The sequence below is a fragment of the Astatotilapia calliptera genome, chromosome 3 (assembly GCF_964374335.1).
Source record: "Astatotilapia calliptera chromosome 3, fAstCal68.1, whole genome shotgun sequence".
Taxonomy (NCBI): Eukaryota; Metazoa; Chordata; class Actinopteri; order Cichliformes; family Cichlidae; genus Astatotilapia; species Astatotilapia calliptera.
The window spans coordinates 38,316,935-38,338,491 of NC_137424.1; the positions used below are offsets into that span (position 1 = coordinate 38,316,935).

General features: G+C 41.7%; 1 protein-coding gene across 1 annotated transcript in view; it reads right to left on the reverse strand.

Moving 5' to 3' along the window:
- The window catches only part of LOC113018664 (glucosidase 2 subunit beta-like), a 169,566-nt gene that overhangs the window by 13,426 nt on the left and 134,583 nt on the right, over positions 1-21,557 (reverse strand). The window contains exon 13 of the mRNA XM_026161957.2: positions 12,282-12,353. Coding sequence (XP_026017742.1) covers positions 12,282-12,353 — 72 coding nt within the window. The remainder of the gene's footprint in view (positions 1-12,281; positions 12,354-21,557) is intronic.

Genomic DNA, 21,557 nt, shown 5'->3' on the forward strand with positions numbered 1-21,557 from the left:
TCAGAAAATATCATTTTATGCATAATGCCAAGTCTATATCGAGCCAAAATTTAAGAGGGAATCCGCGACTTGAACGAAGCAAAGCGGCTGAAAGGCCGTTTTTATAAGAGTTATTTGTGTTTATTAGTCTGTGGCGACAATGTGTGTTTGTGCTGTACGGATATCCTATTGATCTAGCCCACCCACTGCCTCCCAAAATTAAACTGTTGATGTAAGCAACACAATTTGTAACAATGCAAATTATACAAAATGTAATCTTGGGGAAAGCAGCCTTTACAGTTTACACTGGGTTCAGTACTGCCAAAGGGCTGGAGCTGTGAAACTGCTGCATTTATAATAATGTTGATTCATTTTTGTTGTCCTCCATATATACATACAGAGAGAGAGAGTATGTCTAGGTGGAGGCTTAAAAATTCCCATGAGACCTAGCCAGTTAAATGTCACCAGTTCAACAGAACAAGGACATGGGTGAGCTGAGGGGCCGTGGCAGTGGGAAAGAGAGTGAATATTGAGTGCGTTAAACATATAAACAGCATCTTAAACCCATTAACGTCAAGTGTATCATATTTGGTAGATGAGTTTTTGTGAGCGTTGAGACCTCTACATCATCAGTGTGATTTTTTTCCCCACATAAAATGTAAATAAAGAGTACAATAAAGCAGTAAATGTAGTAGAAATGATTATTTTTAAATACACATTTTCAGTTGGTTGAATAAAGACAAGTTTCAAAAAATTAGACTTTTCTGTCTAATATTTCATGGTTCTGGCTTTGCGTGGCCATGAGGATGTGTGTGGTTATTATAGATGTGGAGGATGTAGGTTATGTCTATGTGCATGCTGCTCCTCTGCAGCCTTTTTGTTGGAGGTAACGTTAAAAATTCAATTAGAGTCACTAAAATTCTGAATCCTAACATTTCTCACGAACACGTTACACAGATTTGTGAAATCTTTAAAAAAAAAAAACTTTCCAAAAAATCAGCTAATAGCACCCTGAAAATGACACATTATTAGATCATATTTTCATTCGTAGCCACCAATCCAAGTAAGGTTATTTCGTCGGGAGACGACGATGTGCATCGCTCCTGTCTCGGGTCGATGTTCAGTTGCTTTGTGCTCATTTGTAATCTGCTAGTGCTCAAGTGGTTTTACAGTAATAATCTTAAAACTCCCTCATGATTGCCGTGCAATGAAATGGCCACCTATCGAGATAATTAGCGACGGTGCTTTTCTCCTGTTTATGCGTGTGCAGCGCTGCAGAAAACTACGAGTGAATAGTAATCAATCTAAAAATGAGAACGGAGCGATATGTTTTCCATCAGGACCTCATTCCTTTTTAATGCTTCTAAAAAGACGTGGCGCTTTTCAGCTGTATTCATGAAGAACCGACTCTTACCGATCCACTGAGCATGTTTCATATTACCATGGTCATATGAAAAGAGTGGCCTCTCCTTTCTTAGGTTTGTGCTAATAAATTTGCTCAAACTAGTGCCTGAAGGCATTTGAATAGCTGCATTTTTTTTGTCAGTATCTGGGAAGATTTTCCTCCATAACGTTCTGGTGATCTTTTGTGTGGTCATGTGGTCAACATGGGGTCACGTAAGTGAGCCTAGCCACAGGTGTGAGAAAACGCTAGCCCGAGAAAACGCCACTCTGGAAGCGGCATACGTACGTCTGCCGCATACCGGCACAAACAGCCACCTTATTTGTATTTTTCACGGTGGCCAGCACATCCCACTCTCTCTGGGGTTGCTCTGCGCTGTCATTTCAACTGCCTGGCTCCTTCGCAGTGGGCATACACAGTCATTCACTGTGGTTTCAATGTTGCTAGGCTACCTCACTTCTCCACTGTTTTCTGTTTGAAAATCTACTGTTCAATAAAGCAGTTCAAGGGAGACCTGTGGGTTTGAATACTGAGCGATATGAACCAGCAGGAGTAACTGACAACACTAATAGCCTTTTTTTTTCTCTTCCCCCCGTTTCACAATACTCTTTCTTTTTCTCCCTTGACTCGATAGCACACTAGCACAATCTGCGCCTACCTCTACAGCCCATGCATCGGCTTCAATCATAATATTCATATAGTGCAACATTTATAACCTTTCCTTATTACATTTCCCTATTTTGAAAGTGTGAGCCTGAGTCATAGGTGTGGTGTAAATCTTCCCTTTGTAGTCTTCCACTGTTCTTTTATGGCTTGTCTGCTTATAGTCGCCCAGCAGCGTGTCTAGGAGTTATTATTATTCTTGTTTTGTCTATCCTGTTTTCAGCTTTGGATGTTGGGCGCATTCCAAGCTTGGACTGTCAAACACAGCGTGTTTCCAAGGGCAAAGGGTGAGCAAGCAAGCTGCTCGCCGGCCCCTGCAATGCTTTTTTGTTCCCTCCCTCCTCGTGTGCTTTCAATGATGATGAGTGTAGAGCGGTCTGACCCCGGCACAATAGAAGGCCCAGCTCCTTGAACTTTGCGGGGCAACATACGCTGGCCCCCATGACCCTGACTGCGTGGCCACCTGATTTCCCCGGAGTCCCAAAACAAAAACTCATTGGATGACCCCTCGACTGATCCCGTCCTCCTTCGCAGATACATTTAAATCATCCCATCCTCCTCTGTCTGCAGGAAAACGCATCTTTATTAATAAGACACCGTCACTCCCTTAATGCATTTTCTTCCTCTTTTGGTTTTGTGTGGCCACACGTTTCAAATCTTTACTAGGATTTGTGGTTTTTTTTACATTGTTTAGAATCTTTTGGCGCAAATTGTTTAATGTTAAGAAATTAGTTTGTGTTTGTTGGTACCACTACAGCTCAATCTGTTTCCATGTGGTTAGCCTAGTGCGAGTTTAAAGGCACCTTCATAAATATTTCTGATTTATTACAGCCTGACATTGTGATGACGGCATACCTTCCAGAGATGGGTTTTCTGTAACTGTTGTGGATATAAAGAAAAACAGGGGGGTTTAAACATTAGGCTAACTGCTTAAATGTTGACAAAGCACTTTGTGGAAACTCTTTTAAAAGTTAAATATGTTTAATGCAGTAAAAGGCTAAAGCTTGAAGGAATCTTTGGTCCTGATTCCAGTTTTATCAGCAGCATGAAATTAGAAAACAACAAAAGAAGCTGCTAGTTTCCCAAATCCATTTTAATTTTTATATCGTCAAATAACAACAAAAATCGCCTCGTGTCACTTTATACTGTAAGGTAAAGACCCTACAATCATAGAGAGACAGAAGCTGAACAATGAGATGACCCCTTATAAGGAAGCACTAGGTGACAGTGGGAAGGAAAAACTCCCTTTTAACAGGAAGAAACCTCCGGTAGAACCAGGGAGGGGCAGCCGCCTGGAGCAGTGGGGCAGACTGACTTAAAAATGGTAAATGAACTTAATTAGCGCCTTTCTACTCAATTTGAGCGCTCAAAGCACATTCTACTACGAGTCTGATTCGCCCCGTCACATTATTTGATCTGCTATCTAACAAACGCACTCAGATAAACGTACTCAGTCCACTCAGGGTTCGGTATCTTGCCCACGGATACTTCGACACATGGATCAATCCACCGACCTTCATATAGGTAGATAACCTGCTGACCACCTGAGGCACCAAATAGCTCATCACTGAGGGAAAACTAAACTACCTGGTTTACTTAGGCCTCAGTGACACAGGCCCAGAGCCTGTGAGTGAGAGTGTCTCAGACTGCTTGCACACATCTTCTGTGCTCAGTATAGATGACTCCTGCAATCTGCTAATGACCACAGCAATCACTAAGAGATTTTTGGTGCAGAACCCGCAACTACTCGCCAACTGGTTGGGAATACGCAATTTTCAATCAATCAATCAATCTTTATTTATAAAGCACTTTTCATACAGAGAAAATGTAGCACAAAGTGCTTTACATAGTTAAAAGCAGCCCACCCCACCCTCCAACTCACTCCCCACACTCTCAATACACATATATCCCCCCACCCCCACCCACACACACATACACACACGCGCACACTTAAAGAGTAAAAATTGGGCTGGGCTCGCATGAGCCAAGTGAGGAAACATTATAACAGGGAGCCGTCTGCACCGGGAGCCGGTCACAGACCGCAGCCTCCGGGCTGGGCACACAGCAGGAGGGAGGCCAAGGAGCCCCCCAGCCAGGCTTAGAGGACCCCAGAGACCCAGCAGCCACGGTCAATAACAGCCCCGGTGCAGAGAGCGCCCTCCGAGGAAACACTGGAGATATGACGCAATACGATATATACAGGGTAAAATGATAAAATAAATAAGAACAGGATACAATATAAATATAAATATAAATAGAGTAAGAAGATTAAAAAATGAATAAGAATAAAATCAAAAAAATATTAGGTAAATCCTAAATTAATAATAAAATAACAGGATAGAATAAATAAGCATAAAAAATAAATAAACGCTAAGTAAAAGCTAAAATAAAAAGGTGGGTCTTGAGCCTGTTCTTAAAAACATGTACGTTCTCTGCGGCCCTGAGCTCCTCCGGCAGGCTGTTCCACAGACGAGGACCATACCACTGAAAAGCTGCCTCTCCATGAGTATGTGTCCTGACTTTAGGGACAATCAAAAGGCCAGTACCAGAGGACCTCAGGGTCCGCGAGGGTTCGTATGGTAAAAGCAGATCTGAGAGATAAGAAGGCCCAAGACCATTAAGACATTTAAAAACCAATAAAAGAACTTTAAAATCGATCCTGAAACACACGGGGAGCCAATGCAGCGATTCTAAAACCGGTGTAATGTGGGCCCGCCCTCTGGTCTTCGTCAGCACACGAGCTGCCGAGTTTTGCAAGAGTTGTAAAGTTGAAATATTCTTCTTAGGAAGACCAGAGAGCAGGGCATTACAGTAATCAATGCGACTGGTAATAAAAGCATGCATCAGCATCTCCGTGTTGGCCCGAGAGAGAATAGGGCGGACTCTGGCTATATTTTTTAGATGATAAAATCCAATTTTGGTTACATGTTTAACATGTGGGATAAAACCAAGCTCAGAGTCAAAAATAACACCCAGGTTTTTCACTTGTAGTGAAGGACATAGTGAAAATGCCTCTAATTTAGACAAGAGTTTCTCTCTCTGAGCCTCAGGACCGACAATTAAAACTTCAGTTTTGTCCTGGTTAAGCTGTAAAAAGTTTTCTGCCATCCAAGATCTTATATCCAAGATACAGTTAAAAAGGGCATCCATTGGTCTGGTGTCATCAGGAGACACGGAGATGTACAGCTGCGTGTCATCAGCGTAACTGTGGAAGTTCACTCCATCCCTCCTGATGACACCGCCGAGAGGCAACATATACAAATTAAAAAGTACAGGGCCTAGAACCGACCCTTGAGGCACACCACATGTCATTTTATGGATCTTAGAGGAGCATGTATCCATACTCACCATAAAAGATCTGTCAGAGAGATAGGAAGTGAACCAGTTGTGTACAGCACCAGAGAGGCACACCATGTGTTTTAGTCTGTTTAAAAGAATAGCGTGGTCTACTGTATCAAAGGCTGCGCTTAGATCCAGTAGCACCAGGACTGAGAGCTTTTGGGCGTCCCAGTTACATCTAAGATCATTTAAAACCTTTAGGAGAGCCGTCTCTGTGCTGTGGTTCACCCTAAATCCAGACAGGATCTGTCTATCATTGAGAAAATCAGTAATCTGAGTAAAAACAAGTTTTTCTAAGACTTTACTTAAAAATGGTAAGTTGGATACAGGTCTGTAGTTATTAAAATCATTACAATCCAAATTGCTCTTCTTCAGAAGGGGCCTCACCACCGCCGTTTTAAAGGCAGCAGGGAAGACACCCAACTGAAGAGAGCAATTCAACATGTATAAAAGCTCAGCTTCAAAAAATCCATAAACTGTTTTAAAGAGTGAAGAAGGGATTGGATCTAAAAGACATGTGGTGGGTCTCACTGTGGAGAAAACTTTCTGAAGGTTCTCAGCATTAACCAGGACAAAGCTGTCCAGTGTCTCCTCAGGTACAATCGAGCCCTCAGATGTGTTTAAAATCATATCGCGATTAGATAAAATATCAGATCTGATGGTGCTGATCTTTCCCCTGAAGTGGTCTGCAAACTGCTCACAGAGCGAGTCTGTGGGGTTTCTTTGGGAGCTGTTAAAATCAGGGTTAAATAAATGATCTATGGTGGAAAAGAGGACCTTGGGATTATTTTTGTTAATACTGATTATTTTGGCGAAGTATGAATTTCTTGAGTTCCTTAATGTATTATTGTACATTTTAAGTTGCTCGGAAAATATTTGATGGTTGATATTATTTTTAGTTTTCCTCCATCTCCTTTCTGCTGCCCTGCAATTCCTTTTGAGTTTTTTGACTTCTTCGTTTCTCCAGGGTGATGCATGTTTTACGTTAATCTTTTTGGTGGTGAGTGGAGCAACGGAGTCGAGGCTTTTCTTCAGTTTGCTGTTAAAATAACTAAAAATCAAATCGCAGGGTGCAGGTAAAATCACAGGGGGGCATTCGTCTAAAACCCTGGTAAAATTTGCAGCCACTTCAGAGGTTAGATAGCGCCTCCTCACAGTTCGCACCGAGGTCTCCTGCTGAATAAAACCGGTGATGTTAAAAAACACACAGTAGTGGTCAGAGACAGCCAAGTCAACAACAGAGGACACGCTGGTGGACAGCCCATGGGTGATGACCAGGTCCAGAGTGTGTCCTCTGTTGTGAGTCGGCTGCGTGACGTGCTGGGTAAAATCCAAACAGTGAAGAATGTTTAAGAATTATTTTGATGCAGGGTCAGAAGGATTATCTATGTGCAGGTTAAAATCACCGGTTAAAATTATCATATTATAGTTTGAATGTATGTTTGTTAAAAATTCTGAGAATTCCTTGATAAAAGCAGCGCTGTCTTTAGGTGGTCTGTAAACTGTGACAGATAAAACTGGAGGGCTGCTAAAAACAATAGCATGGAATTCGAAAGTGGTAAATTGATCAAATAAAATGTGTTTGGTGGTGAGTGTGTTGTTGGTTAAAGATGCAGTCCCACCACCTCTCTTACCACTTCTAATAGAAAAAGAGAAAGTAAAATTTGGTGGGGAGGCCTCAGTGAGAACAACTGGTGCATCCGAACCCAGCCATGTTTCAGTTAAAAATAAACAGTCACATTTATTATCTAAAATTAAATCATTAATAATAAAAGACTTGTTCGACAGAGAGCGTACATTTAAAAGTGCCATACTGATTGAGACTGGTGGATTATTGACAATAGAGTTGAATGGATGTTGATATTTTTGAAGAGGCCGGAGGTTATTAATGTTTTTGGAGTTACTGGATTTAATAATAATTCTGTCGCTCTCTGTTTGTGATTATGACGGGTTTTGTGTTGACTGTGGGAGAGAAAGGTCCTAGTCCAGAGTTTTGTGTATTACTGTTAAAAGTGGAACAAATATAGGAGCTGGGACCAGGGGAACATCAGTCAGTGGCAGACAGTGGCGATGTGCGGGAGTGCTGTACGCCAAATGCCAAATTGGCGGACAGCAAACGGCGTCCCCAGGCGTTGAGGTGGAGCCCGTCTGCCCCAAAAAGATGCCTCCTCTCCCAGAAGGCATCAAAGTTGTTAATAAAACCCACGCCGTGGGAGATACAGGCAGAGGAAAGCCAGGTGTTAAGGCTGAGCAGCCGGCTGAAACGGCCTATCCCTCTGCCACAGGTGGGGGTGGGCCCAGAGATAAAAGCACTCACCTGCAACTGACCAAGGAGGCTGAAGAGTTCGAGGAAGTCCAACTTCAGCAGCTCAGATTGCTGTTTGGGGATGTCATTGGTGCCGATGTGGATGATGAGCCGGTTAACCTGTGGGTGGGATGCCAGAATGTTGGGAATTCTGTCCACTATGTCAACAACAGTGGCTCCCGGGAACGACAGCGTGAGCGCCCCCCTTATCCGCACGTTCCTGACGATGGAATCCCCGAGGACCAGCGTGGAGAGAGGAAGTGCCACCGGGGGCTGTTGGCCATCTGAGACGCCCGCGCCGCGACACCGGGGGTGTTCAGATGGAGATGCGCCAGCCGGACTGCGTGAGTGACTCCCAGGTAGCCGCGCCGTGGGTCCTCTTCTCCGAGGAGCCGGGGTAAAGCACAGCTCTCTGCGGTGAGTTTGCACCACAGCGTCGGGTTGCCCGCCGCGGCTCCGGGGGCGTAGTGGTGGAGATGGCGTAGACCTCAGCGACACAGCGGGATGGCGAGGGCTAGCAGTCAGAGGAGGAAAGTCCACAGGATCCAGGACATTGAATTTATTCTCCAATACTACCGCACCGGAGGGGTGAGGGTGCGAGAGACGGATCCTCCTGCCCCCTCTGCAGCCACCGCGCGTCTCAACCATGGTCCATGGCGCTGGTTGGAGTGGAGTGGAGCTGACCAGAGCCTTGGGTCTGGCCCCTAGCTGAAACCAGGAGTTCTCGTCCTTGGCAGAAGCACCAGCGACGCAAGTTGAGAGCCTGTGTTGACTGTTGGCGGGATCTTGGGACACAGCAGCTGGATGGTGCACTGTGTCGGCTAGCTCAGCGCTAGTAGCGGTGGTTTGAGCTTTGCCAAGGAGGATCGTGTCAAGTTTGCATTCAGCCCCCTGGATTTGGTATAGCGTGGATATCCTTTGTTCCAGCTCGATCACTTTTTGGCTCAGGTTGATGCAGCTTTCACAGCTGGATGTTGAGGTAAGTGGTGCCATTCCGGAATCTCGTACCAGCGACAGCGTCAAAAACAAAAACAGACACTGCCACTTTAGCTTACGTTAGCTAAAAAGTCAGTCACACTGCGCTTTACCGGACATGTATTTATTGTATAACACGTTATATAATTTGTCTACTGGTCGAATAAACAGCTTGCTGGCAAGGTGGCGGTGTTTAATCCTGTATTTTCCCCCGTGACCCGTGCGACTGGGGCCTTGGGTCAGCACTAACTGGATGACACAGCAGGACAATAACCTTAAACATTAAAGCAACTCTAGCACACAATTATTTTCAACAAAGAAAATCTGTGTTTTGGAGCGGTCCAGTCAGAGCCCAGACATCCAGCCATTCACACCAGACACACTAAGAATATGGCTAAACTGAAGCAGTTCTCTAAGGAAGAACGGTCCAAATTTCCTCCCACGTTGTAAGGAGTGATCTCAATACCACATTGGCTTTTTGGAAATTAATGTGACATGCTGGTGACAATATGATCAATGTTCTGTTTGTTAACACAGTATTAATTCTCTGCATGTGGTGTTTCTCCATCAAACAAATTGTAACGGCAGTGCTTGCAATACCTCACATAAGCACAGAGGTAGCAAGAGATCTGCCCGCGTGCGTCTCTGTTTGGACTTTTCCAGAAGCATTTAGCAGCTCTGCATTTGCTGTCTTGTCAATGTACCTAGCATGTCTGCCCTTTGAGGAGGAGGGCGGGGGTGGGTACCGCGGGGACATTATGAAGATGGACGACGCTGTCACGTTGGGATAGTGTTTGTAGCAATGCAAGCATTTTCTCCTATTCTATTATCATTATCATGGCTGATGTTAGTGTTACAATAGCCATTTCAGGAAGCGCTTGTGACGCCGAGGCCGAAAGGCAGGAAAGCTAAATGGAAAACAGAGATATTGGAATTCAAGAGGTGAATATGTGTTGTATAATATCTGCGTTTACAGATAATTGGAAGCACAGAGTGACTGCTGTGCCTTATGAAATCTTTGGCAGTGTGTGGCCACAATATAAGAGCGAGCAGCTGCAAAAGAAAGCGTTGCCAGGTTGATTTATTGTTCCTCGCAAACATTTGTGTAGTTAATGGTCTAACGCCAAGCTATGCTGCAAAACCAAGCATGAAGGAAGGTTAAGGCTCAGGGTACAATTTCAACTTTTATGAGCCGTGACACACTTCGCAAACTGTGCAGGCCGTGAGCCGTAATCGAAATTCGGCAGCGGCGCCATCAATTTAATGCCGCGGAAACGTAACACGACTAATCCAAATTAGTCAGAAAATCGTACGAGCGAGTATTAGCAATGTCATCGCCAGGGCAGCCACGCTTCCAGTGGGAGGCCGCGCATGGTAATGCTGTTTCTCTGACACCACCGCCACCTCTTCTCTGTCTCACATGGTTGTCCTTTAGGATGCTGGAGCAGGTGTGATAAATGCTGCCGTTTAAATCAAAGCACTCCCCTCTCCCTCCTCACCCCCTCTGGGGAGAAAGAGGAGGCCTCCATGCAGATTGATATCAGGAGGCCCGGCCACATCCTGCAAGGCCTGACTGATGGTCTGTCTGGATAAAAAAATGAACTTTATACCCACCATGCGAGCTATGATTCATGTGCCTCCCCTCCCCCTTGCCTCAGCTGAAAGCAGTCCACCTTCACTACACGCACTCTGGAAACAGTATAGTACATCATATAGAGCCGCACAGCCCGCCTACACCCAGAAAATACCAATGAGGTACATGTGATAACAACTTATATTAAGCTAGCATTATTATTTTTCTCTGACTTCTATGGAAAAATCCAACATTGTGTTTAGTCTTAGTCATCAGTGTGAAAAAACGCTGGAATGTGGGGAAAAAATAAATAAATATACATTTGAAATCTGTCCCTCGAGTCCTGTTTGGCAGAGATTTTGGCGTGTTTGACCATTGATTTCGTTTAGTCCTTCTGCCCTTCCATACCATGATGAGTGACAGGCAGGCAGAAGCGCTGGGGTCACATTACTCACAGTTAGCATTCTGTTCTTCCTCTTTCCTGCGCTAAAAACATGGTGAAGCATTGCACTTTACGCTCCAAAAGTGAGCATAGTGTGGGAGTTGATGGTGGAAAAAAAGAAAAGAAGAAGAAGAAAACAGCTCTGCTTTAGATTCCAATTAATTTTCCACCTGAAAGGGAAAAAAAACCCCCACTGTATCTGCACGGAAGAATAATTGCAATTAAATTATCTCGAGTCTTACTTCAAGTTGGGCCCTAATGGCATCGCATCTCAAAGCAGACAAAATGTTTTGACTCCGTGTCGCAAATTTTCCACGGCCATTTTAGACCTTTTTATTATCCGTCCGCAAAACAAGTTGTTAGTCTGTGTGGTCACTGAGTGGAAAAAAACACCAGCGCAACTCGGTCTTCCTCTTAGGGAAGGAGCTGACGTGGATCATAAAAGCTTTTTGCATAGGTGTCAGTGTGGATGGAATAGGTTTTCCATAATTGCAGCCTATAAAAGTGTCAGGTGACGGACAGCCAAGGCTAATGAGAGAGTGGAAAAGGACAGTGAGGCGACATCCCATAATTATCACCTTAAATCAAAAATTCATAAGAGAAGAAAAAGTAAGTAAATAAACAGGAAAAAACCATCCGTTTGATGTATGCTTTCTTTTTTCTTCTTGTTTTTGACAGAGATGTTACGGTGAAGAGAAAGGTGAGGTGATGTGGTCGCCGAAGCAAAACTAATGACTGAATAACAGCCAGCGTTTAAAGTCACATGCAAGATAAAAATACAATCAAGCAGTAGATATTTCACTGGTATATACTGCTTAACAGCAGATAGATCTCCAAAGAATCAAAATAAAAACGTTTATGACAATTAAAGGTGCATTTCAGTGGGGACTGAGTGGCTTCTTTCATAGCACACGGCCTTCTTGATGCACACCTGTGTCCAACAGTTGACAAAGACATTCCCCAAGGGTAAGGTAAAAGACCAGAATGTAAACCTTTTGATGAAATTGAAACCCTTGGAGGCTGAGGAAATATAACCCCACCAGTCTATGAAAGCTGCTCCGTTTTGTCATTGATCAAAAAGTATTAAAAATATAATAAAGATCTGTTAGTGACTGATTAAAGGTCATACGAAGCTAACAGAGATTGAATAACAATAAAAAAGAATCAATAGTGCAAATATTGGTCTTAGGGTAACTTCATATGAGCACTGTAACAATGATTAAAGAGCTTTCTGGGGAGTGCAGGGGTGGGATTTGTTTCAGGTCGAATCGTGAAATGAACAATGCTGTCACTGAATTTATCTAATTGGTATAAATAAGACAAAATGCCCTTCTTGGCTTTTAGTGCATGATGAAAGCCCAGGGGAGGGAAAATGTATGTGAATTGTACTAGAAGTGCTTTGTGGCTTCATATTAAAATATTGACTATGCTCTGCTATAGAATCTCAGGCCACAGTACTCAGAGTACTGCTAAGCGCTTTGGAAAGATGTCGTTCTATAAACTGTCTTTAATTTTTTCCCACCTGATCGCAGAAATACCCCGGCTGGTCAGTGATTGGGATTTTAACTGTGTGCACAAAAGAAACAGTGATTGAGGTACTTACCCTAATGAGACCTCTACTCCTGCCGTGCTCTTTTGTGTAACTTGATTGAATGGGCACAGGGTATAAGTATACCTGCAGAGACAAAATGAAAACCAAAACGTACTCACTAAACTGTAGATTTTAGCTGGTCCCAGATAAAAGTTCAAGTTAGTAACCATCACAGTTCTCAGGACCATTCTACATCAGGGCAAATACTCCTTAGGACAAAAGGAACCTTTGAGTGATGTACTATCATGGCATAAGCAAAGATATTGATGCAACACCGGCAACCACCATATATACAAAAGAAATTAGCAAGGACATTTTGAAAGCACTCTGGACGATGTTACATTTTATGCAAAAAATAGCTCTAAAGATCTAGAGGTTTTCTAGTAAAGTCCAGGCTTTATTAAGGGTTTATTTTGACTTATCAAAGGAAAAAAACAAATGGCAGCATTTTCTGTGAACTACGTGGGATAGATGAAGATGAACAAAGATTATAAAACAGTAAAAGACCACAGCAACCAAAGAATATCTTTTGTTGATGATGGTAATATCAGCACAAATTATCTGTAAGTCAGGTTTTTGGAGGTTATCAGGAGCAGCAGCAGGAGCTGTCAAAGGTTAGTAAGTCCTTGTATCCTTGTATAAAAGACAGTACAGGTGCTCTTTTTATAATATACTTCACAGTGTCTACTAACAATGGACAAAAACATTTCAACTATAAGCTGCCATCAGTCCAACTTCAGACAAACAACAAAAACCCAGCACACTGTTACCGTATATAACATTGTATATTTAGCAATGTAGAGAAAATAGTGAGATGTTATTTTAAAAGAGCACAAAGTCAGTGCCATTAGCCACACGTCCATTTCCAGTTAAATTGTTTTGCTGAAACCGCACACAAAAAGTACAGAACTCTGAACCCGGTGTTATCTCACTTACATAGCTGTACATAGCTGCTGCTGTACATACTGCCAGCTAGCTAATATGCTGGCATTAGCATACTCACTTGCAGTGTGAAATGAAACAAAGTCCCATAGGGAATGCAATTCTCGGGGGCCCACCTCAGTGGACAGTTACCCTCATGAAGCCCTTGAGGGTGCATATATCTAATTTGGCAAGTTGTTCATGGGCACAGCCAACATACTCAACCCTGCTGCTCAACCCACAAATGCATTTTCCTTATGTGGCACCATTCAAGGGGAAATAAACAGGTCTTCCAACCGTATAACATTTATTGCCAAGAAGTGTTGTTAAAACAAAGAAACCATTGACCAAACTTTTGTGCCAAGTTTAGTTGAACATTTAGCATGTACTCCAGTAGCTGGTGGAGACTAAACCTCTCTGGATGCAACAAAAGAATTACAGTTACATAACGATATTTCAAAGTTATGGTTACTCTGAAAAACTTGACAAAATAATTCCCATAGCTGACACAAGCAGAATTTAAAGCAAGTTATAGTCAATACTCTAGAAGTCAACTAAATCAAAGCTATCTTGTCTAGTCTGTCCTGGCTCAATGGCTCCCACCAGTGACAAAAGATGCCACTATCATCACTAATCTACTAACAAACTGATCAAAGACAATCATGGTGAAACTTACAGGAGAAAAGCCGGCCTGGTTTGCTTCCTTGACATCCGAACTATTACAGTGGCTGTTATGAGAGGATGCCCACAGTCGAAACAAGAGGAGAGACAATGAGTGAGGGAGGGTGGAGGGAACGAAAATGGCTATGGTGTAAAAAAAATAAATAGACGTGGGCTGGGAAGTGTAAGGGCGACGAAGAACCGTGTGCGAGAATAGGAAGATGAAAGAAATGAAAACGATGAACATCAGAGACAGCGGGGCAGAAAAGAGGTAAGTGATTGGCTGTCGAGTTCATTTGCTCTTATTTACACTTGCTTGCGGATTGAACTAAATACGGCTCATTTTTGAGACTTTTATTTAGTCATTCATCCTTTCATGTCTGCCCTGTATTTCACAAACATAAGGAGAAAAAATAACGAGCATCTGCAGCATTACTATGATGTCGGCAAGAAATGCAGCCCCACATGTCTCAACAACTCTTGGATTGACTGCAATGGAATTTGGTACATTTATGGTGCATTCATGCAGTAGTGATAATACTTTGTGTTGCAAAATATTGCCTCATTTTTTATTTCTTGGCTGACACAGGGACCTCTGCATAAAGGGAAGCACACAACACTCAAGATTTACATTAAATGAGATTTATTTATAAGGGTCTATATGCACAGCAGGATCAAGAGTGAGTCAACAAGAGGTCAGACTTAGTGAAGGAAACAATGTTTTGTGATTGAGTTTGAAATTAATTTAATCCTTAAGAGTTACAACACAAACTTTGATGAAAATGTTAACCTCGATTTAGCCTTATGTAGCTTCCTAGCTCACCTTTGTAAGCTAGGATGCAAAATAATGACATTCAACAATAATGCCTAGAGTGCATTTCATTCATTGGCACCTTTCTTACGCAGAATAATAAAAACTGTCTGCTTTCCAGGTATTTAGCTGCTAGTCTATTCACGCTGCAGGACTCACGGCCAATTGTAGCCCAATCATCTTTCTGCTCGCCTCCTTTAAACCAATCAGCCTTCACTCTGCATCCTTTAAATCCCACTGTTTGTCTTTCATTCTTCCTTGCAGACTCTTTTGTCCAACCCACCTCCACCAAAGCCTCCATGTGATCCCTTAATACCATCAGGGTCTAGACAGTCCTGCTCTAATTCCTATCACTTCTGGGATTTCATTCTGCTGTGATGGGCCATCAGCATCTAACCACCAAATAGCATAATTGAGTTCTGCAGATCAATAATTAATGTTCAATTCCTTCTAATGGCTTCTTTGCTTGGGATCATTGCTCTGCTGCATGATCCAGTCTGGGCCAAGCTTGAACTATTGGACACACGACCTCACATCTGACGCTACAATACTTATTATTGCATTGCAGACTGTAAGAAGCTCAAGTCCTGCAGCTGCAAAACCACCCAAATCATCACACCTCCACCATCATGCTTTACAGTCAATATGAGGTGTTTGTGCCGTGGTTTGGTTTTTGGCTGGACATCTCCACTTTGGTTTTATCTCTCCGAACGACATTGTTCCACGTCTCGTGGTTTGTTCAGATGTAGCTTTGTTGTTTTAAGGGAGAACAAGCAAACTGCTAAATCATCTGCTCTTATGGTCACACTAATAATCAAGCAAGTGGAATGATTATCAGCACCCGGCTGCTCTAACAAAGGTCTATATTTTTTTTTCCCCATGACTATGTATGACCAACACAAAGTATTTCCTCTATGTCCGTACCTCTTTTCTCCCTCTCTTACCCTCAAGGCAAAGCCATCTATCCCTGTACACTTTTGCTGACACGCCATCACTGTGCCAAAAGAAATAAAAATACGGCCAGGCTATTTGTGTGTGAGGACACTGTGATTTGACCTTGGATGCTCTTCTCCGTGTGGCAGCCTGCAAGAAAACAAAGCAGGCATAGCAACACAGAAAATGTGTCGCTGGGTAAAAAAAAATTGATTAGAGATTAGAAATGCCGAGCAGACTGTGCTGCAGGTTGATTAGCTGCCTGTCTGCAAGACAGACACTTCACATTTTCCCATGTTATATAAATGGGACATAGCAGAAAGGTCGAAGAGGCACATTTACACAAACTGTCTCTGGCTATCCTAAGCAAATGAGCACAGTGTGACATGAAGGAGGAAGTATTCGTGAGATGGATGGGCAGTGACAAAGGCTTTGAGGAGAAGAGACTGACAGTGCTGGAAATATAAGACTAAGAAGGAGCCAGGAGAACAAAGACAGAGGGAAGGGCAAGACAGAAGGATAAAAAGAATAAAAGTGCGCAAAAGAGAGTAGGAGGGAATCAAAGTGTGCTGGTGGTGACGCTCTGCATATGAATCACCAACTGCACAGGCCTCGAATATGACAGATGATGACGTGCAACACGGGAGACTCTGAGTGGAGGATGCAAAAGAAAGAGAGAAGCAAAGGGAGAACACGATAGGTGACTAAATAAATCTTTGAAAATGATTAGAAGCAGAAAATCAGAAACGACAAGACTGATCCTCCCATTAAGGGCCTGAACTCCAACGCCCACCGCTCGATCTACGACCTTGTTCCAATGCAGCTCTGGCACTAGCCACAATAAGTTGGTAACACTGTGTCAAACTTTGGCAGGTGTTCTAGGGCCTGAAGGTACACATTTACAGAATAAATATCTTAGATGCAACCACTTAGCCCCTCAGGCTTTATTTCATGCTTCACCGGATCAGCAGGCTCAGTTCACTCATAAATCTGTTGATTTCATAAAGAAAAACTAGTTCTGTATTGAAATTCTCCCCAGTTTAACTCAATTTACATATAACACACAATCACAAAGATTAGTCTTAATGGTGGACGAATTAAGATATTCCAACCATCACACTAATAAATTAGTGAACCTTTGTATGTGATTGTCTGTTCATCTGGACAACTGGTTATTCAAACTACTTTAAACTTGCCGGTTCTATTGTTAGGGACATGACTAAGTGCATTATTGAGTGTCAGGTTGTTTGCACGATGGGTACACCAAAAACCTGCCTATGGCTACTATGGTTACCAGCAGATTGCCGCAGCTAGCTGTAGTTTGCAAGGAAGGAGCCGATTTGCAACCATTAATCAACTACTGTCCAAGTGGGAGGTATTTGGTGCAGCACCAAATACCTCTTTCATGGAGCAACCTCTGGCAACCACTCACCAAGTGCTTGGGGAGTACACATTTCTAGCTAGCAACCAGTGGTTTCCGGAAGGTCTCTATATTTCACAGAAAGAGTTTTAAAGAAATTCAATAATAATATATATGCTTGGAATTATTTAGAAAACACTGAAATGTTTACAAACTACCTGTGTAACCTAAATGGAGAACTTTAAGTGCCACTGTAAATTGTGTTCTGTTAAATATGCGCCTTATTTTCATGTCATTTTTGCTAAATGATTGAAGGGGAACAATTAAGCTAATAGGGCTTCACTAGCTTTGTTTTTTCTTCCAGATGCCTCAAAAATATGTGTTTTATCTAACTGAACTTTTTTTAACAGTAGGAAAAAAATACTTGGACTAAAACGAGGTCTGACACCCGTGCACCACCAGGAAATGCTGGATTACACCAGACTTTTTCGTATATTTCGACATTGTTGTGTCAGTTAAGTCGGTGAGCATATTCATAACAAACATCAAAAGTATGAAAAAAGCAACATTGTTAGAAACTGGAAACAACCTTTAACAATCAAATGTTAATTAGCGTTCCGAGACAATCCCTCAACTAGTTCTCACTGGGGATACGCAGGAAAAAAGGTGAGCATATTTATTCCTCAGTCCACTGAGATCCAGAGAAGAGCGAAAGTGAAGGGAGAGAAAGACAGCAATTAAGCACTTCTCCCACTAGACTGCTATGTGATGGTGTGGGTGGAGTTCACTAGAGGTGACACTGCAACACAGCAACATCAACACTAGCTACAGGTAACACTGTGTACACTCTGCTGGCATGCCAGGAGTCAAAGGTGATTCGGCAATATAAAGTGGTGTGGCTAATTGTTTATTAGCAAACTTTAAGGGAAACCAACACTATTCATCTTGATAGCATACAGCAACCTTAGGTCACAGTAAATAGAATGTGTTTCTGCAGTTGTGTAACAGGTTATGCTCTAGATAGCTTTATTTACTTGAGTCATCCTAATGTTGTTGATAATATTTTAAAATTCACAATATTTTGTCATCACACAGGACAGTGCAACGTCTTGAGCATTCCCTCATTTCTTCATATTTTGTTAGAAAAACGAGACATAGATGCTGTGGTTTACTGAGACGTGCGTGCACAGAAAAATGCAAATAGGAGTTTGTAAAATTGTAACGAGATTGAAAGTCAATACTTGGTGTGACCAATTTTATTATTCAACACTGCCTGAACTCAAGCTTTCTCGTAGCTTTCTCTCAAATCTTTTCTCTGGATGTCAGCCGCCTTTTGTTCCATTCTTTGTCAAGATGATCCCACACTGCTTCAATAATGTTGAGGTCCGGGCTCTTGGGATGCCAGCCCATGACTGATAGTGCTCCATTGTGTGTTTTTCTATCCAGTTATGCTTTTACTGCACTGGCAGTGTGTTTGAGGTTATTGTCATGTCAAAGAAAGAAGCTCTTGCCAGTCAGATTCTTTCCCGATGTTATCTTAGGTTTCTCAATATGTGACGGTACTTTTCTGCACTAATAATTCTATTAATTTCGATGAGATCTCCAGCAATCCTGGCTGAAATGCAGCCCTAAACCACGACAGAGCCTCCACCATGTTTGACAGATGGCATTTATAAAGTAATGTCAAGTGTTTGGTGGATTTATATTTCCTGTTTCTCAGGGCTATGACTGTCAGATATCGTTTATTTGCTGTAGATTGTTTCTTTTTTAGTCCAGCTGCTTCTTCTTTTGCTTCCACTTATTCAAGTTCCTCAAACATTTTAAGGACAAACTGCACACCATGCATGCCATGATGTGTCAAGCATTTAACTAACAGCTCTTTGGGAATCATCCTGTTACTGTATGTCTGTAAAACTGTGTTACCTTTAGAATTTTTCATAGATGCAACTAAAGAAATGCAAAATATTTTTGAAAAATTCGTTTGTTGTTGTTTCCACAGGTGCACAGTATGACTGTGCAATAACAAGTTATCTTATCTTGTTAACTTGTCTTTTAATCCCATAAGTCAGCAGCCTTTAATGATTAATAGGTAATTATTATCTATTAAATGTCTAAACAAACAATAAAAAATGGACTGGACTGAAAATGAGGGAAAAAAACAGCCAATGTCCAAAGAAAAACTTGAAAAACTAGGATTGCCCAAAGAACTAGTTCTCAAGAGCACTTTAAGACATTAAAACAAAACTCTGGCTCCCTGCAAGCAAAATATGAAGACAAACAATGTTGTTCAGAATATGTAATATGTGCCATTTCTTATTTTAGCCAAAATAACAGTCGTATCATTGTCTAAGTGAGTAATCAAGAGAGACAGAAAGGAACAGGGAATCATTACTTTGACTTTTTCCAGAGACTGCAAAATTACAATTGCTGACAGTCACAAATGAAATAATTAATCAAATAATACATAATAGAAAGAGAAAGAAACTAATATAAGCAAGACTTTCAAATAATATCTGCCTCATCCGAACAGAAAAAATAAAGAAAATTGACATGCTGACTACTTTGGGAGATAATTATTTTAGTTTTTTTTCTGTTTTACTGGCCCCAAGGTTTTCACAGAGGTGAGTCAATATTGCGTCGTGATAACCTTGAAAAAAAATGAATCCAATTTCAATCTCTACTTAAATTCAGGACAGACTGATGTAACAGATGTAGCGCACTTTTTTCATAACTGATTATCAATTTAGAAAAACTGCTTTGAGTTATAGGTAAAATGGCTTTAAACCACTTAGACATAAATTAGGTAAGAAGATATGAATGAACAGCAGGCAGTCAGCTACAGCTTAGTTAAGAACAAAGACTTGACACATGGGCACTCTGCTAGCCCAGCTTGAAAGCTTCAATGATGGAAATACGTCTGAAAGCTACAGCATACACCTGAGTATTTGCCCTGCATAAATCTCAGATTACAGTGCAACCTAACTTCTTAAACGTTAAGCTATTTTGCTCTTGACTGATACATTTTATAAACTAAGCCAGCAAGACTGTATTGATTGATTGATCTCTCAGTCCCAAAGCAGATAGAGTATAGTGTAGTACGCAGAGTATTTCCCAGGACCAAAAACATGTACATGTTGGCTCACGAGCTGTACAGTAGAAACTTTTCAATCTTAGAAACTTAAGGTCAGTCAAAATCTTTTTTTCAATCACATTCACACACATGAATGTTCATGCAGAATTACATATTTTGTTTTTATTCACAGTCCACAATTCAATCTGACCCTATTGTAAAGTCATAGAGGCAGTCTATCCTGCCTGTCAATTAACCAGCGGCTCCAGCTTTAAGCCGCTTTGTCAACAAGTCTTCACATTGTTGAAGTGTCTTTGGTGCAGGTTGTAGTTACAAATGCACCTCTCTCACCCAGCTGATCTCAACATCAATTCTAAAGGGTGACATAGAATATATTTACCTGCTATATAATATAATGCTACAGTACCGCACAAACACCACATATAGTTGTGTATGGTGTATATAGTGTATAGTTTCAAATAGAGTAGATGGGCACCTGGAAAATTCCCTATTTCCTGCACCAAATTTGCATTAGTAAATTCCTCTCTGTTTAAGTCTAACTAAGTCTAAGTCTAACTAACTACAACCTTACAGCTTCCATAGAACTTTAGAGGGTAAGTAGCAGCCGGGTACTGCTAATCAAATAATCCTGATTAACCGATCATGGCTGATCTGTAAAGCCAAAGTTCTGACTGTAGCATTCTGATGTCTTAACACAATTCCCAGCTGTGGAAGTCTCAGCGAATTCACCCAAAAGTAAGGCTGCACAGAAACTACAAAAAACCCAAGAGCTATATCTCAAACTCTACAATCCTCAGTTATCATGTTAAATGTTAAACTTCATGACAGTACAGTTAAAAAAAGACTGAACAAGTGTGGCTTGTTAGGAAGGTGAAGAACGCACAAGACTTCTGGAACAACATCCTTTGGATAGATGAGAGCAAAGTGGAGATGTTTGGCCATAATGAACAGCACCGTATACAACACCTCATACCAACTATCAAACACGGTGGTGGAGGTGTGATGATTTGGGCTTGTTTTGCAGCCACAGGACCTCGAGACCTTGCAGTCATTGAGTTGACCATGCACTCCTCTGTACACCAAAGTATTCTACAGTCAAATGTGAGGCCATCTCTCCAACAGCTAAACCTCACTGAAGTGAAGCAAAATTGTAAAATGTGTCAAAACTTAACCACAATGATGGGAGAGACTGGTAAAGAAGTTATTGTTGCTAAAGGTGGCTCTACAAGCTACTGAATCATGGGTAGTTTTTCACAGCATTGCACAAATCTTCTAATTCTGCTGCCTTTTAACTGGAGAGTTATTGCCTTTTATTCGACAGCAAATCATTATGACTAAAAATGAGTAAAATTCCAGCATTTCACATATGTGCATTATTGATGACTGTCATGATTGATTTTTAATACGTTTCATGATATCACTTTGACAGCTCCTTTAGCCAGAGTCCAATATTCAAATAATAGTTTCACAAAAGTGCAGATAAAAATGTGCAAACAGTATACGGCAAACACA